At 38.8% G+C, this 18821-nt stretch overlaps 1 protein-coding gene across 2 annotated transcripts in view; it reads left to right on the top strand.

The window, feature by feature from the left end:
• Otogl (otogelin-like) overlaps window positions 1-18821 on the top strand; it is a 162782-nt gene that overhangs the window by 112416 nt on the left and 31545 nt on the right. For both annotated transcript variants that reach the window (XM_087559476.1, XM_087559475.1), the window contains exons 30-37: window positions 174-330; window positions 1264-1290; window positions 5614-5781; window positions 7352-7630; window positions 10010-10127; window positions 13833-13912; window positions 14348-14389; window positions 17987-18036. In XM_087559476.1, the coding sequence (XP_087415602.1) occupies window positions 174-330; window positions 1264-1290; window positions 5614-5781; window positions 7352-7630; window positions 10010-10127; window positions 13833-13912; window positions 14348-14389; window positions 17987-18036 (921 nt within the window). The remainder of the gene's footprint in view (window positions 1-173; window positions 331-1263; window positions 1291-5613; window positions 5782-7351; window positions 7631-10009; window positions 10128-13832; window positions 13913-14347; window positions 14390-17986; window positions 18037-18821) is intronic.

The raw sequence follows: 18821 nt of genomic DNA, 5'->3' as shown, positions 1-18821 counted from the left end.
TCCATTTTCTTTGGCAACACAGTGGGTTGAGACAATAAGGTCTATGTAGGTGGCAGAATTACGCTGATGACACCCATTGTGAAAAATGTGTGCACTTATTCTCCTCTCAGCGGTTTGAATTCAGTCACACTCAGTGCTTGTTGAAACCATAATGCCTTTCTTTTTCCTTCCAGATCGACGTTACTTCCTTTGCCAAAAACTGCCATGAAGATACGTGTAACTGTAACCTGGGTGGGGACTGTGAATGCCTATGTACCAACGTGGCTGCATATGCTTACAAATGCTGCCAGGAAGGGGTGCCTGTTCACTGGAGGTCACCCACCGTCTGTGGTGGGTACCTTGCATAGGACACCCTTAAGTGGGCAGCTTTTAAGAAGATCCGAAATCACTTGCCGTTTCAATGGGGAATAATGCCATGAAACTCAGGGAACTATAATTAAATTTAGTTGTTTAAATTTCAGTCTTTTGACAAACACAGATTATATGTCCAAGAGAAAAATGTTTTAAGTTTTCTATTGGTTTGACTACTGTTCCTGCAATTTTTGAAATATAAATTACATACATCCTCACAGAAATCGCTTATGCTGCCAATCCTCTTATGGTTGTGAGGTTTCATCCTTCTGATAATAAGGAGGTTCTTTACAAAATTCTTCTTTCAGATTTCACTCTCTCATCATTTTATTTATTCAGTGTGGGTGGTTAGTCATCTGAAGAACAGATTACACTTTGAAAAGTTTCTGTGATTTGCTTCTAAATTGCCAAGCATCTGTCTACCTTTAAAATAATGCCATGACACCTTTTTCACTGAAACACATCATCTCCGAAAGTACCCTTTGAGCAAGACCTCGTTGGGTATACTTGTATCTTAACACCTGAGAAGCTGAGACAGAAAGATAGCTGTGAGTTTAAAGCTGGCCTAGGTTGTAAGTAGGATTGTTTTAAAAACATCAGCTACACACACACACACACACACACACACACACACACACACACACACAAACTCATACATGCATGTACTTTCTCAACACACACACACGCGTGCACACACATGCACACATACACACACACAAACTCATACATGTATGTACTCTCTCTCTCTCTCACACACACACACACAATGCTCGTAGGAAGTTTCTAAGTAATGATGTCATCCTCTGTTATTTTATGTAGTTATTAATAAATGCATGTCCCCATGTTATGCATACTCAGATAAGTAATGTTTAATTTATATGCAGTTTAATACCTACTTTTCTTTTTTTTTAGCCCTTGACTGTGAATATTATAATCAAGGTATGTGACACTTTAATGAATACTACTGCAGTATTATATCATATATTTTTCAGATAAAACTTTTTGAACAAATTATACCATGAATAAAACACAAATAGTCCAGGAATAGAATGACAAAGTTAGAAAAGCTTTTCCTTGTACAACTGATTTAATTTTCTGAGACTGGTGTTAAAATTTATTTTCTAAAATTAAGTGTGTAATTCAGGTTATTCATTCTTGAATTTTCTTCCAAGAATACTTTTGCAATGACACAAGTGAATGAGCAGTTAAATTAATTTTAAATATAATATTTAAATATTAAAGTATAGCAAAGGTACAGCACGTTTAAAATGGATTCATCAAAATGGAGAAAAATTCGATGGTTGGCATAGGAGGAGGATTAATAAGAAAATGACAGATATTGATCAAAGAATAGAAAGTTTTAGTTTGATAGAGCAGCTCTGGCAATCAATACACATTATTACATATAACTAAGAAGCTTGTTCAAAATTTTTAAGAAACCGGGAAAGGGAATAACATTCGAAATGTAAATAAGAAATACTCAAGTTAATAAAAAAAATAAAATAAAAAAGAAAAAAATGGATCAGTTTTTATACCAGTGGCAAAAGATGGTGTTCTTATGTGTGACACACAGTGGGATGCTAAGACCAGACTAATTAGCGAGTCTGTCCTCTCAACGTTTGTTATCTGTGGTGAGAACACTTGAAATCCTTTCTTCTAGCTATTTGGGATCTAGCCAAAAGTAAAAGTAAGATGTTTATTATTTATGGCAGCACGATTGAACATAGAAGCTGTTCAGCTGAATAAAATAATCCAGGCAGAATGAAAATCTATTTGCATCCATTACATGTGTGATTCAAAACAGGCTCCCAGAAATGGAGAAAAACCTGGTGCTGGGGTTCCTGGGAAGGATTTGCAAGGAGAGGATTGGATACTGATCAAAGAATAGAAAAGTTTTACTTTGACAGAATAAATTCTGGGGATTATTAAACATCATTACGGCTACAGATAAATTTTATTATATTGTTGAAAACAGAGAAACAAAATAAAGGTGCACTTTACTACGGTTGTAAAATACCTGCTTACCGTCACGCTGCAAACTTAAGACACTATGGCAATATGGCAATCAAAGCCCTTGGGTTCGGCAAGCAACCAGGCTGGTAGCGAAGCATCTGAGTGGGCGTTTTACACTAACGGGGAAAGAGGAAAATGAAGACCTCAGTACAAAAGGTCAGAAGGCAGCAGATGCAAGGCTTGCTTTCTTCTCAAATGATACAATTTGAAAGATGCAGCGACTGAAACCTAGTTCAGACAAGTGGGCCGGTCTGGACAGGTGACGTCTTGTCGGTGCCCGGGGGACTCTGGACTGTGATAGAGGATGCAGAGTAATGGTTGTAGAAAACCAGAGCCAGCAATCCATCTAAGGGAGATAGCTAATAGCTGAGACAAAGTTTGAAGCAGAAACAGAAGGAATGGCCATTCAGAGCCTGCCCCACCTGGGTATACAGCCCATATATATACAGCCACCAAACCCAGACAATATTGATGAAGCTAAGAAGTGCATGCTGACAGGAGCCTGATATAGCTGTCTCCAGAGCGTGACAAATACAGAGGCGAATGCTAGCAGTAAACCACTGAGCTGAGAACAGGGTCCCCATTGGAGGAATTAGAGAAAAAAATTGAAAGAACTGAAGGAGCTTGCAACCCCGTAAGAACCATACCAACCAACCAGAGCTCCCAGGGACTAAACCACCATCCGAAGAGTACGCATGGACAGACCCATGGCTCTGAAAGGGAGAAGTCCGTGGTCCTGCTAAGGATGGACCCTCAGTGTAGGGGAATGTCAGGGCAGGGAGGCAGGAAGGGGTGGGTTAGGTGGTTGGGGAGGGCGAACACCCTCATAGAAGAAGGGGGAGGGTGAATGGGATAGGAGGTTTATGGCTAGGAAACAGGGAAAGGTGATAACATTTGAAATGTAAATAAAAACCCTCGATAACTTCAAAGACACAGAGATGATTAAGAAATAAAAGGGAAGATGCTTGTGCTTGTTCTGTTACATTTGTAGAAATCAAAGGTTGAATAAAAGTCAACATTAGCAAAGTCTTTATTGTAAAAGAAAATCTAACCAAAGGTACAATTTTTTATAGCAAAATTTTTTCAGAGAAGCAGTAATGTAAACACACACACACACACACACACACTCATGAACTCACGCAAACACGCATGCAATTAGGAAAAGGAGAAGAGAAAGCTAGATAGCAGAAAACGGAGACAGACAGACAGAAACATGAGAGAGATGCACAAAAAAGGCAGGGCCAGAGTTGTGGGGGACACAGAAGAAGCGACAGATCATACCAGGCCAGCATGGTTCCACGGGAGAGGTTTATTAGGTTTATTGGGGGTGGAGGATAAAGGAGAATGAAGAAGAAGGAAAGAGTAGAGAAGTAGAGGCAGGTCATGAGCACAGCACATGGAGTGGGGGGACGGGAATGGGGAGAGGGGAGGGAAGGGGTGAGGGGACAGAGCTGGAGCTAGAAGGGAAGAACAAGAGTGAGTAGAGTGGGCAAGCAGCCCCTTTTATAGTGAGGCAGGCATACCTGGCTGTTGCCAGGTAACTGTGGGGAAGAGCCTATCAGGCTGTTGCCAGGTAACTACAACATTAGATAAAACACTAACATTACCAAATTCTAGTTCCATTTATGATACCATATTCACAGTATCAGAAGGGTATCCATCCATGAGGAGACACTGCTAGGTTTGGAGGGATAGGCAGAGAATTGATTCTCTATGATTCAAATAATAAAGAAAAAACAACTACAACATTGTTTTAAGTGACTTTTCTCAATTTGTTTACCCCAAATAATTTCACAGCTATTATAAACGTCTCAGAGCATTTACAGCTGAATTCTCTCTCTCCCCTGTTTATCTCCTCTATGTCAGAAACTATGCTGTAAAGGTCATTCTACTACTCAAAGAAAATATAGAGATAAATAATTGTCAGAAGACAAAATCAAAAATAGTAAAGGTTGTTTCTGGGCTGGTCTCAATAACCCTCAGCATCAGTACCGTGTGTTAAGGCCTTGATGGCTGTTGTGTGTCGTTTTCTCAGAATGGAAGGGTAATGACGTTGTCATTACTGTATGTGGACTTTAGGATCCCGATCAACATGGTTACACAGTCGAGTTCAGAGTGACTTTATTAGGTAAAAGTTTCACTATAACCAATTATATTATGGATGCTAGTAGCAAAAATTGGGTTGGCGTCACATTAATCTCGTTACCATAAAACTGTAATTAAAAGTATTAATGAGCACAGTTATCATTTATATACTTGTTTTTATGAGATGAGGTTTGCAGAAAAGTTCCTCAGGAGTTTCAGGTCTGGGTTTAGGCATCTTACTTTCTCTTTATTGTAGTCTCATGTTTCTGGTGACAAATTAAAATTCCCCCAAAAGTAAAATGTTGTATATTTGTATATTGTGTCTTTGAATTCTTTTTTTTTTTTTTTTTGGTTCTTTTTTTTTGGAGCTGGGGACCGAACCTAGGCAAGCGCTCTACCACTGAGCTAAATCCCCAACCCCTGCATTCTTTTTTTTTTTCTTCATGTGATTCAATTAAAAGAGCATCATAGTGTGAGGCTATTAGTGCAGGAAATATCTTTAAAGTTTTATTTTAATTCATACCCATCATTTAGTGTGTGCATCTGTGCCTGCATTTGTGCATGTGCATGTGTGTGCGTGTGTGTGTGCGTATGTATGTGTGAGTACATGTGTATGTGTGTGCAGTATGGTATAGCATGTATGTGGAAGTAAGAAGACAGCCTCCATGAGTCAGGTTCTCTCTCCCACGGGGTTTCTTGGGATCAAACAAACATAGGCCATTGGTCTGGGGCAGAAACCACTTTTATCTGCTGAGCTATCTCATAGGTTTTATGTATTCTATATAATACATATCCTTGGATGTTAGACTGGAAGGTCATCTAGACAAATTTCTTCCTAAAGGTGAGAGAATTTGAAGAGCAAAAGATTAAGTCATTTTCCCACCCAGTTTTGTTTTACATATAAAAATAATTCATATATTTTTATGCACATATCCACATGCATATTTATGTACATAAATTTATATAATAATTTATAGTTGCAAAGTTTAAATTATGTATTTTAAATACACATATTCTATACTATATTCTTGTTTTTTATAAAAAAGTTGTCAGTTTATCAGTAAATAGATTTTAATTTTATATTTATATTTATAGAGTATTTTTATTTTAAAAAGCATAAAATGCTATGCTAATTTATCATTATTCTACTCGCACCTTCACCAGGGCTTGGAGAAGGACCGTACATGCTGGCAAGTTATGGCCAAAGTGGCCTTGTTCTCGGTGCCAATATTACCAGTAGAAGCATTTTCTCTTTGCCGAGAAGCAGCGATCGTGGGAATTTATTTTTTATTTTTATGATCACTCCAGGCCTTTTCAAAGAGAAGACATCCTGTAAGTATAATTAAAAAATGCAAATTTGGTTTTTCAACTTACAGTTTTTCATTAACCGTTCCCCAAGTACTAATTGGGGATTTCATATGCTATGACATTTTCTAAGTTCCCCCAAGGGATATAAAACAAACCCTCCGCATACAAAATGGCTGTTTTACATATAAAATAATTCGCTTATCTATTGGCATTGTTATGTTAGAACTGCAGATGTCTGGTGGAGTCTTTTTGGTGTTAAGTAACTCACTGATTAAATGTTTATGGTATTAACCACAGAACTTAATTCGAAAATATTTAAAAGACTGTTCATTCCTAACATTTAAAGGACTTTAATAGACGCTTAAAGTGAAGGGGGAGGATTTGATTTGGTGTCACACGAGTGGAGTATGGAATGTACATGACAGAGTATAGACAATAATGACAGTGCTTTGTCCATAGCACATCTCCTCTGTCCTGGTCTCAGTGTCCTCAGTTCCTTAAACCTGCCTTCACTTACTGGCTTGTATCAGCAAATTATACCCCAGGCTTGTATTTGCCTGCCACCTGTTCTTACTTGTGGGTGTGGCACCTGTGGCACTTGTGGGTGTGTCCACTCTGGCCTGTTATGCCAGCTATATTTTCATTGAAGTCTACCTAAAACCAAACACAGCTTCTTCTATAAGCACAAGAAATTAATGAATATGATGATTTTTGTTTTTGTCCTGGAAAATGAACCCTCTAAGTTCTGCAAATCTGAAGCTCTAGTTTATATTAGTTGAACCTGATTTTCTCTGCATGAAAAATTATTTGATTTTATTTTGCACCTTTGGCTTCTCAGTCATGATATTTGCCAGTTAAGGGACAAAATAAACGTCCTTGGTAACATCGCATTTGATAAATTTCTTGATTTTATGATTCATAGTAACTATCATTCTTAAAAGATACAAATACTGTCTTTTCCAAAACATCAGCATGGCATTTTAATAAAATGGTTAATAGCATGAGTCTTATAAAGTAAAATTTTAAAGCAAATTAACAGCATGCAATCGTACATATCCAGTGCTTTGTAAAGTCTGATTACTCATTAGCCATTTTTGTCATCTTTTGAGAAATAAATAACACTATTGAGTATATAACAATTTCTCAGTGTACCAAAATTCCTTCTGATAATTATTTTTTCCTCATGATACCACTGATGTAAAAACACACTTAAATTAGTATTTTTTCTGTTATTCTCATTCTTTTTCTATCACGGTTTAGTGGTTTATAGGTTTTATATGTGAAAACATTACAGCCTATAAATGTACATATCTATTATTTTTTCCCTCCCCCAAGGGCACATTAGGTAAGTTAAAAACTAGAGCTTGCCAGAGGTTGGTTTTGGGGCAGGGTTCATTGTTATCCACCACATTTACAGTGTTGGTTTTTCTCTTCAAAATCTTTTAATTCATGCCCGATGTGCCTGAGATGGGCATTAATTTTGCATGGCAAAATGTTTGACTATTTTCAGCCTTGTAAATGCATATTGCGAGGCCCGTGCCTATGCTCTGCCTTTCTCTTAGGCCCTAAGTCATTAAGATGCTCTGTTTTACAGCATTGGCTCTCGTTTCCTTGGAATCTGCTGAAAGGCCAAACTACTTTCTCTACGTCCACGACAATGACTCTCTTAGCTTGCTGCTGTGGCACGCGAGCTCGGCATTTCGTCAGAGAGCAACGTTTTTCCACCACCAAGGCCTCTGGATTCCTGGTTACAGTGCATTCGAATTATACAGCAAGAAAGGCTACTTCATTGTTTTTATGGATTCTACCGTCAAAGCATCGAAATACGATGATTCAGAGGAATTCAAGCAGTCAAGTAGCTTCAGCATAGAAGGTGTGCTTCCGGAGAGCTCCAAAGAGGAGCTCAAATTCTTACGATGTGAAGGCAATGTCAGATGCTAACATTAGGTACCTGAGTCTATGTGCAGGTCAAGCGAGATGCTTGCACATCTGAGTCATGTGACCCTAAACTTTCTACTCTTCAGGCTACTCATCAACTGTACAGGAGGAATAATGCTGATATTTATCTGCTATGCTAAATGCATGGATATAAATGGATCAGAATAGCTCTAATAACGTTATAATTATTTCTCCATGTATTACAAATAGTACGTAATGGGTTTTTTTGCATCAGAACCCAGTCACTCACATCTCATGAAATGGTCTAGTGTTTGTATCTACTTTTTTTTCATATGAAGAACTTATATCAGTCTGATTCTTAGACTCAAAGAAAGCATGTTTGTCTCTGTCTTCTGAATCCAAGAGTGAATGCATTTATTGACCTCTGGGGAGTTTCTTTAGGATAAGCTCGGTCAGATTTCTGAGAAAGCTTCTGTGGTCTGCCACTGAGGAGATCAACACATCAGAAAGCAATCCTCTCTTTGTACAGCTGAAGTCCCGTTCTGTTTTCAAAGTACAGCAGCTTGGCTTCTGTCTGTAGTCTCCCGAATACTGTTCCAGTTTAATTGATCCCCTGAAGAAGATCAATACGGCCTTCTCTACTGTGCATGGGCTTGTGAAAAGCTCTTTAATGGGTGGATTTCAGAAAACCCAAATTGTACTTTAGCAGTATTCTATAGCATGAATCCCTGGGTTCAGAGGCTTTAAGTCTGACAGGAGTTTTGTGTAAATGCAATTGACAGTGTTACTCCAGCAAGGGGCTCAAAGCAGGGTTGGGAGTCTCGATGGTTTCAGCACTTGTTTTTTTCTAATCAGTCAGAAGGAGTCAGGACAAGGAAATTAATCATTTTTCATACAGGTGCTAGGAATCCACAGAGGCTTAGGATTCACCTGACTTAATGTCCTTATCCCCACCTCCCCTGCTCAGAACAGCAGGTCAGAACAGGTAATGCCTTGTCTTTACATGCTCCCGATGAACTTCCACAGAGGGATCAGCACTCTGAGTTCCACTGACTTTTTAAAGCACAGACTTCTCAGGATGCCCTGGCTTAGGGAGGCAGGCCCCATTAGCCTCAATAGTTTGTCTTTGTATTTGCATAGGACATTCCTATGGCATTCCTAGTATAAGAAGCCCAAGTGGTACTCTAAAAGTTGGGGATAGCCAAGGCCACCTGGGGACATTTCTTCTTCCTCTAGGCTCTTGAGGAAAAGAGAATACTGACATGCCTGTATAACATTCTGTAGAGTGTTGTGATTATGTTAATTGATTTTCTGTGAAGTTGAACTTAATAAGCTTCCATCTTCCCTTTAATCCACATCTCTGCTCTATTAGAGTCAGATCTAGCAATCCCACTCATGGTGATGTGAAGAATGGTCAGTGACCCCAAGTGAGATACCCATCACTAGAGGCTTCATGCACTGGGAGACTCTAGTGGTCTTCTGGTCTTAAAGCCAGTCCTCTTTTAGGATCCATGAAGCTGGAACTTCAGCTGAGCTCTGCATAGACACACAGTCTTTCTAGAACAGTCCATTTTTATTTTGTCACACTTTAGAGTTAAAATCTTCATGGGAGAAGAGACAAGATACTGATTTAAATGATGCGTTATGTACAGGTAAATCTGAGCTTTTCTAGAAAGACTTCTCCATGATGTGGGAAAGAAAATATATTGCCAGAGTTTATAGGAGAAAAGCCGTTAAGCAAAGGATCTTTTGGAACTATAGACATTTCTCTTTCAATCACGCTGATTTTTAATTTGGTATTCAAGAAATACTTACCACGTATGAGACGGTGTGCTAAGGTTTGTGGGAAGGACAAGGACGAAACATGTTCCTAAGAGTTTTGCTCTTGAGGTGTGTGTGTGTGTGTGTGTGTGTGTTTGGTTTAGTTTAGTTTTGTTTTGCTTTTTATTATCATTTTCCTCATTGATTGGGGCTGGCAAACTGCTCGGATATTGTAATGAAAACACATTTCATTTTAGATCGCAAGTAATGTTTCCTCAGCAGAGTTGAGCAAGGAAAAAGCAAAATAAAATAATGTTGTTAAAAAGTATAGTTCTCAACTATGATGGGAAAACCAGTGAAAGTGGCACTAAATGTAAGAGACGGGAAAGCATTACAATCTTTGATGCTAGATATGCATTTAAGCATTCAACATGAGCACCAGATCTTTTGGTCCCCCGGGAATTGTATTGCTTTTATCAGACAGCCTTGTTGGTTGTAGGACACTATGAAAAAAGAGGAGTCAAACAACAAAGTTAATAGTTTTCAAAATATGTGTCTCAATATGCATAACCCCAACTTCCTCTTGTCTCAGAAATCCAGGCAGTGATCCCTTACAGGAGGATGTGTGAGTGGAGATACGAACCTTGTGCTACTCCTTGTTTTAAAACATGCAGTGATCCAGAAGCCCTAGCCTGTACATTCCTTCCACCGTAAGTAACGCTAGCCTATAAGCCCACAAGTTCCAGTAGCAACAGATTCTGTCCCAGGTGATTTTGTGTTGGCCGAAAAGTAGAAAACAAAATTCAACATTTGTTTGTTCCACATGCTGACCTACAGGTTAATTTAATTTTAATCTCAAATAGGTATTGAAGATCTATATTATATGTGAATAATTCAGCTTGCTGCTAAGTGGTGTTATGAAAAGAATAGACAAATGCCTGACATCATGTGACCTACAGATGGGTTGAAGCACAAAATAACCAAAAGTATACATATAGAATATGTTGTGTTGTTAGTGCTGTGTGTTATAGAGAAAATAATGGTAGGAAGAAGAGGAAGAGGAGGAGGAGAGAGAGGAATAGGTAAAGGGAGGGCGGGAGGGAGAGAGGGAAAGGGAAGGGGAAAGGGGAGAGGGGAGAGGGGAGAGGGGAGAGGGGAGAGAGAGAGAGAGAGAGAGAGAGAGAGAGAGAGAGAGAGAGAGAGACTGACTTGTAGTAGGGGAAGAGGACATCCGGAAGTTGTGATCCTATCAGCTATGTGAAGGATAGCCCTATGGATATTTGCAGAAGAAAGTTTTGATCTAAGAAACTTGCAAAAGGTCCTGTGGTAGGAACATATTTGATACACATTTGAAGCTCAGCAAAGTTGTTTTTAAGTAAAGTGAAACATGAATAGACATGAAAGAGTGGGAGCTGAGACCGGAGAACCACTATGGCTGGCAAGTCTGTTGTGAGGACTTGGCCATTTACTGCGAGGCAGATAAGACTGGCATACTTAATTCGAAGACACGGCAAGATCTGTTATGTGCTGTATGGATATTAAACTGAAATAGACTGTTGGTGATGGAACAGGGCAGAATATGCCAGTTACGGAGCTCAGAAGGGATTTGGCTGATCTGGGAGTCTTTAGAGGTCATGCAATCAGGTTCTGGAGATGTTTGAAATTTAGAGTGTGCTGATAGAATGATGACGGGAAAGAGGACTTGAGCACTTCAGAGTGACCCCAGCCTTGAGGTATTGGAACTGGATGAACTTGCCTCTTTCACAGTGTTCCTTGCAAAGTACAGTTCTTACCCATAGTGGCAAGAGGCACTTTATTCTCCATCCAGGCATGAGCCCCCAAGCTGTCAGAATATGGATTGCCCTTGCCACAAATACCATGTCCCAACTGGAAAGTGGTTCACACATAAATAAAGACATTTTTCAAATACACTAATGGGAATTTGAGGTCAGCAGATTACAGCAAAGTGGGAAATATCTGCTATGGGCTTTGGAAAGCTGAGCTTTTGGCTCAGTGGAAGCTAGTATGATCTGTTTTGCTAGTACCGCCCCAAAGAGTTTATTGGATTTGTAAGATTGTTATATGAGCAATAGTGAGCAATGGTTGGATGTTAATGGACTCTAAAGTTAGCTCAAGAGATCACAGCTCCAGATTGGCAACGTTCCAGCGCCCCCCTTCGTCTGGCAGCCCTAACCCGCCATTTGCTAGCCTCGTAGAACTGTTAACACATGGGCGGCTTTCTCTGGGAACTTCAGTTCACAAAGACGAACACTGGACAATTATCAGGAATTCAAATCGCTTAACTCCATGAAAGTCTGTGTTGACCTGTGATGAGATAAGGAAAAAGTTAGGAAAAGATGTTTACTTTCCAGGATATCAAATTTAAGACTGAGAATCCTTCATAGGGTGTGGTATCCTGGCTGTGAGGAAGAGGCTGGATGGAAGCAGGCCGTGGAAGCAGCTCCCACAAGCAGGGATTTTGCTGTAAAGGAGGAACAGGAAATGGACTCAGAGTGAGAGGGACTATTTTGAGGTCATTTTGTATTAAAGACCTAGGAGCTTCTTCTCAGAAGGATTATTCCTATCTTGGTGTTGTGAAACGCCCTGGGCATGTGAATAAGTAAGACGTGGGCTATGTTAGAAGCTCTCAGTCTTTCAGAAGGAGACAGTCTGTCAACAGCACCTTCAGGTGGCATCTCCTAAGGCTGTGGAACAGCTAGTAGCATTATTGCCTGTTTTAGAGCAGGCCAGCTGAGACTCAGAGGTCAGTCTGCTCTAGATAAGCCTCCCAGCCTGAGGGAAAAGAGTTTGACTACCTGTGTCCTGCCATGTGCAACTATAAAGTTATTGATAAGGGTTATTAATAATGGCTTTTGGAAAACGGTTGGAGAGAATAGGTATGAATTTTGCCCTTTTCAAAGAAACTGAAAAATAAGTAATAATGTATATATTAAAGAATAAGGATTATTGTGTTTAACTATATCTACGGTCTTTAGCTTGTGAACTCTCTTATAACTTTAATGTCTCTTCTGCTGCCTGATAAAGTTTCAAATAGGATTATATTATTGCTTCAAGTTTTATTACTCAAGTCCATTGTATGAAACAAGCAAACAATCATATAGAAACCAACTATTCATGTTTTAAAAGAATCATTTGTAAATGTGGTCTCTAAGGCTTTGCTACCCATCCCTCATTAAGCCTGTTCAGTGGGAGGGAAGCATTTGCTTCGCAGACACTGCCCTCTGCTGCTGCTGACCTGTCGTGTCAAGCTTGTGTTTATCATTAATAGAAAGGCTGAGCATCTTTGTCCAAATAATTAACAGATGAAGCAATAGGAAGTGTTTTGAAAATTTAAAAATGCTATGACAGCCTGCTAGTGTATCTGAGAGGCAGATAATCAGCCTTTGCATACAAGGGTCCTCATTAATTCTCTGTGGCATGTTAGAATCCAATAACCAGACTTGGCTGCACAGGGAAGATTACATTTTTTCCCCAATAAGGATACACTGGACACCAGCTTCAATGGGACGGCAGGGAAATAGGATCTTAGTCATACTTTGGCTTTCTTCCTGGGGAAGAATAGTAGCCTACATGCTTACACAGTCCTCCAACCAATGACATCTTGAAACTTCTGAGACTCATTTTACTTCTGTATTTCGTATGAGGAAGGGGGTTCTTTATTCACACTACACATCCTAGGCCTTGAACCCAGTCCTTCCCCAGCTTGCAACTCTAAACACATCCACCTGCATCACCGCAGAGATGAGGCTCCTGAGAACTTCCTCCACTGCCATGATTACCTGATTCTATGAAAAGAACCTCGGCTGTGTACCACTCCTTTTCCATTGAGATCCCAATGCTTCTTTTCAGGGAACATAGGACTGGATAATAGGCAAGGAAAGCCACTGCTGATGTTGTTTTGGTCCACAGGCTCCTTCAGGACAATAACAATCAAATATCATAGCAACCCACTCAGATGTCTAATACATAGAAAATTAAAGTATGGGCTGAATAGGTGGCTCTGTTGTTTAGAGCACTGTTCTCCTGGAAGACTTAAGTATGTTATGTTCCCAGTATTCACAATGGGCATCTCACAACTGCCTGTAACTTCATCTCCAGGGGATTTGACACTCTGTTCTGGATTCGGAAAGCATCTATACACACACACACACACACACACACACACACACACACACACACACACACACAAAACCTACACTATAGTAATCTTCTTTATGAGCTCCTGGTTTGTGGTTTTATAAATTTCATAACTATTATGCAGTAGTGGCAAATGGAGTTCTCCCAAGTGCCAGATTATGGTGATGAAAAATGTTTAGGCATACCAAACCTCAGTTACAAGTGTTTAATGTCGATTTTTCTCTTTACACTTATTTCATTTATTTTTCCATTTAAAGGGTTGAAGGATGTTTACCATATTGCCCCAAGCATATGATCCTGGATGAGGTGACTCTTAAATGTGTTTATCCAGAAGACTGTAAGTATGGACCTTGCTTCATTTACTGTTAAAAATTAAAAGAACGCTTGCCTAGCAAGTGCAAGGCCCTAGGTTCGGTCCCCAGCTCCGAAAAAAAGAAAAAAGAAAAAAAATTAAAAGAAAAATGGATACTTTTTCCCTGAGGCAAATGGTTACAATTAGAAGTTTGAGACAGTGAATAATAACTCATTTCAATCTCCCTTCCATGGAACTAAAACAAACAAACAAACAAAAAAACCCAACAACAACAAAAACCAACCAAATAAACAAAAGCCTTCCCAATTTTTCTAAAACATTTAAGTCTTGCTTCTCCCCGTCCCTCTTTGTTTTCTTTCCTAACACATCCTCCTTGAAGGCAAAGAGCTGTATGTAAATTAGGTGGCTCTTCTTTGAAGGACATGCAGATCAATGCAGGGCATCTCTATTTATTTGCAGGCATACCACTGACTCCAACAGAACCAGCGTTAGTACCACCAGGTAAGATGTCATATCCAGGGATTTGGGTAGCGCTCCTATTTATCCAAGCTGTTAGGACATAGACTACCAAGTTGATAAAAATCCCAGAAGTGGCTTTTGTTATTTTAAGGGTGGTGTGTGTGTGTGTGTGTGTGTGTGTGTGTGTGTGTGTGTGTGTATGTCTGTGTGTGTTCTGTAGTTGTTCAACCTCTTTATCCATTTCAGTTAGTGTATGCTTCTAAGATTTCTTCAAAATCCATGGCAATGGAGTTGGCTTTCAGGATATATATATATATATATATATATATATATATATATATATATATAGACTATATAGGATCTATATAAGACTATAATGTATGACTATATAGGATCTATATAGAACTATATAGGAACAATGCACAGGAGCCCATAATGATTATTTTGGAGGTAAAGCCTCAAAAAGTTATCAGTAGTAAGGAGGTGTAAGTTAGAAGAAGTAAAAATATGTTTAGCTTGAAAGATCAGCACATGGGAAGGCTTGGAAGTAAGAGAAAACACGTAGTGTGGAAGCTATTTCATTCAAGAACATGTCAATTTGAATATTCAGAATTGAGCCAAGAGATTGAATGAAAGGGATGATCGGAGATAAAAGGTCTGTGCCAATTGAATCGGAGTTTCTTTTCTGAAGGCAATCACTGAAGGGTTTTAAGTTCTTTATGGTACTTCCAGATTAGAGACTCATTATAATAATCATCGGCATCACCATCCTTGTGAGTTAATGTTTATTGCAGGCTTATTATATGATAGTCTCCAGGGTAAGTACTCAACATGCACTTAATGCTTGTGGCGATAAGGAATTGAACTACCATTGTAAATATTTATGTTGGGAAGGGCCAGAAATCCTACTTCACTGAACTTATGAATGAATAAGTCTATGGAATAAGACTGCATATTCTGTCTTCAAGGAAAAAGACTGATAATTCTAAATACCAGTGTTTACTTTGACATCACAAATCAATACTCAACATACATCTCAAATGCCCACCCTACTTAACCATAACAATTCACATATAGAATATATGTTTTATACTTCAAAAATGTGAACAGAAAGGCAATCTATCTATCTATCTATCTATCTATCTATCTATCTATCTATCTATCTATCTATCTATCTATCTATCTATGGTGTCCATTAAGTAGTAAATCCCATCAAGCTTAAAGAATGTTAAGATTAATATAAAAATCAATTGTCTTTCTCTACACAAGCAATGCAATATCTGAAAAGAAATAACACTAAGTCACATCAAAAATTAGCAAAATAAGCTGGGGGTTGTAGTTCATGCATTTAATTCTAGCACCTAGGAGCCAGAGGCAGGCAGAACTCTGTAAATTCAGGACCAGACTGGTTTACATAGTGAGTTCCAGGCCTGCCAGGGCAATACAATAATACAGGGGCTAAAACAACATTAACGAACAATATGAAATACTTGAAAATACATTTAACAAAATAGCCATGGGCTGAAATATGGTTGCAATGAAATCTGCAAAATATTATTAAAGGAGTTAGGTAGAAGAACACAAATGAGAAGACATCCTGCATTCACAGAAGAGTTTACATTGCTGAGATAGCAGCATTCTTAAAATTTGTCTATTTGACAAAGAAATTGACAAAGTGACTCTAAAGCATAGACTAAAATATTCTATTTTGGGATAGCCAAAACAGTATTGAAAAAGAATCAGAAAATATGGTGACCCACCTATCTCAGTCTGAAAAGTTCTGTGACTGCCAGGACATTCTACAGTCAGACATTGCTGGTAACTCTGCGCCAATTCTGGGTACTACTCCATCTTTTGTTATGAAGATCATAAGAACCTCCTAGTCACTAGACTCCTCTGTGCTTTTGTGCTATGACAGGATGAGAACATTACAGCATATTTACTTGGGAAATGACATTTAAGTCTCTATTAAACCTTATTCACTGGTGGAGGCAACATCTAGATGTGTAACATGAACGTTGTTTATATGATCAGTGAGTGGGATATTTGACATATATTCTAACTGTTCTTCACGTTAGAGATTATAAAATAGAACACAGAATTAACTAAAATTGTATAGACATTATCTTGTAGACTATGGTAGCCTGAAATGACTCTTCAAAAAAAAAACTGTATGTCTTCATCCTCCTGTGGTCTCTATGTGATGTTTCATGTCAAAAGGACTTTGCTGATATAAAGTTGTTGATTGATTTGTTACTGTACCTTGATCTTGGAGTATTGACCTGAATTATCCATGTAGGTTTAATATAGTCATGAGGTTTTGATAAGCATGAGGGCGCCTTTGTTAGGTTTCATTGTTGTGAAGAGTCACCACGCCCAAGGCAAATCTTAAAACAGACAACATTTATTTGGGACATGCTTAGAGTTTCAGAGATTCAGTCCATTATCATCATGGTGGGAATTATGTCAGTGTCCAGGCAGACACGGTGCTAGAGAAGGCGATGAGAGTTCTATGTCTTGATCCAATGGCAGGCAGAGGAGACTGTCACTTTCACACTGGGTGGAGCTTGAGCATAGGAGCTCAAAGTCTAACCCAGAATGACATACTTCTAACAAGGCCCCACCTATTGCAACAAGGACATAATTCCTAATAATGTCACCCTCTGTGGGCCAAGCATAATTAAACTGCAGTGGTAAAGGGTCAGTGATGACATGAAGAAAATAATGTGACAGCAGAGAGAGAGAGAGAGAGAGAGAGAGAGAGAGAGAGAGAGAGAGAGAGAGAGATGGGGTTTGTGCTACTGTTTTAGTGAGGGGTAGCATGAGCCAAGGATTCTAGGCAATCCACAGAAGCTAGAACTGCCAAGGATCCACTTTCTTCCCTAGGGTTTACAGAAGACAGCGGCACCAGTGCATTGATTTTAGTATTCTGATTTCTAGGGGTGCGATGTAATAAATTGGTGATGATGCTTTATGCTACTAAATTTTGTGATGTTTTTGTAACCGCCATAAGAAGTTCTTACAGTATTTTAAAATCCTGTAAAAGACACTGTAATTCTAGCGACTTTCTTTGGCTCCTCTGTAGTTCTTCTGAGTATTTCAGAAGTTGTTGCAGCATTGATAGAGAACAGTGGAAAGTGCCTTTGAGATAATCCTGTTAACAAGGCCTTTCCCTTCTGGGTGTTGGTTCACTCTAACTGGCTCGCCCAAGCTGGAGGCTGACTCGGGAGAGGGAAAGAGCCAGGTTACAATTTAATGCTGAAGCCCCATGGAGTTTCTTATTCCTGAGGGATGGTTGGCGACTCCCTTGATATTTGTATCTGTTTACACCAATGTGCTACATCCTTTCATTACTGAGGCTGTTTGTAGAAGCCTCATCGAATGCTAGTGTTCTAGAACCAGAAATCCTGAGTTAGAGTCTGCCCATACTATTAACCAGGTATGTCAATGGCTTAATTTAAGTTTCTGTAAAATTTCAAAGGTATTTTTTTTATTTTATCTGCTTCCTTGAGACTTGGGAAGAACAAAGGAAATAATCTATGTAAAATTTCTTAGCTTTTTTTTAGCCACACATAGCATCCATTCATGGAGGCCCCTGTCCCACTAACAAGGATGTGTTTTCATTTCTTATAAACACAGACATGGCTACTCCGTCAGACATGACACCGACCCCAGGTTTGGAATGTGAGGTATGGCTGTGTGTCTTTCAGCTCTTCATTGTTTCTTATAACACTTACAGAAATCCAAGTATCATCACTATATGAATACAATCTTCCTTTGGTACAGCGTCTAGGTATTTTCTAAAAAGGAAGCAGAGTATACATTATATTTTGCAAATGTGATTTCAATGCATGTGTGTGAATGTGTTTAACTGTGTGTGCATATGCCATGACCCAGCTGTAGGATTGTTCAAGCTATTTAGCATGAATTCTAGGCTCAGGTTTTATTCTTGAAAGGCAGACACTTTCCTGATTTATACATCTCTATACTCCACAACTGTATCCTCTTATCTCAGCTGATTCTTACTAATTAATTTCTGCTTGCAATAAGAAAAAGGAACAGGTAAGTAAACACTCAAGAATGATTTCTTGATAAGGAATTGTCCTATTCCAGTATGTTTGCTTTTATTATTATTATTAGTCTTGTTATTGTTATTTTAGATGCCTATTTGTTTTCTAAAGAGAAAAGAAAGAATGTGGATTTGGGTGGGAAGGAAAGTGGAAATGATCTCAGAGGAATTATGAGAGAAGAAACCATAAAGCAGAATACATTGCAGGAAAATATATTTTCAATAAAAATAGAAAACTAGAATTATCTGGTCAGACTTCTCCTTAAATCACTGATTCATAAAAATATTTATTGTGTGGATACTACATGTGAGGCTCTATGCAAAATTGATATACCATAACCAAAAAAGATGAAGGTGCCTTACTTCTCAGACGCTCCAAATTCTTATTAGTTACTTACTCAACTA

The sequence above is a fragment of the Rattus norvegicus genome, chromosome 7 (assembly GCF_021556685.1).
Source record: "Rattus norvegicus strain SHRSP/BbbUtx chromosome 7, alternate assembly SHRSP_T2T, whole genome shotgun sequence".
Lineage (NCBI taxonomy): Eukaryota > Metazoa > Chordata > Mammalia > Rodentia > Muridae > Rattus > Rattus norvegicus.
The sequence above is the reverse complement of the archived record's forward strand: the minus strand, read 5'-3'. Positions and strand labels throughout refer to the sequence as shown.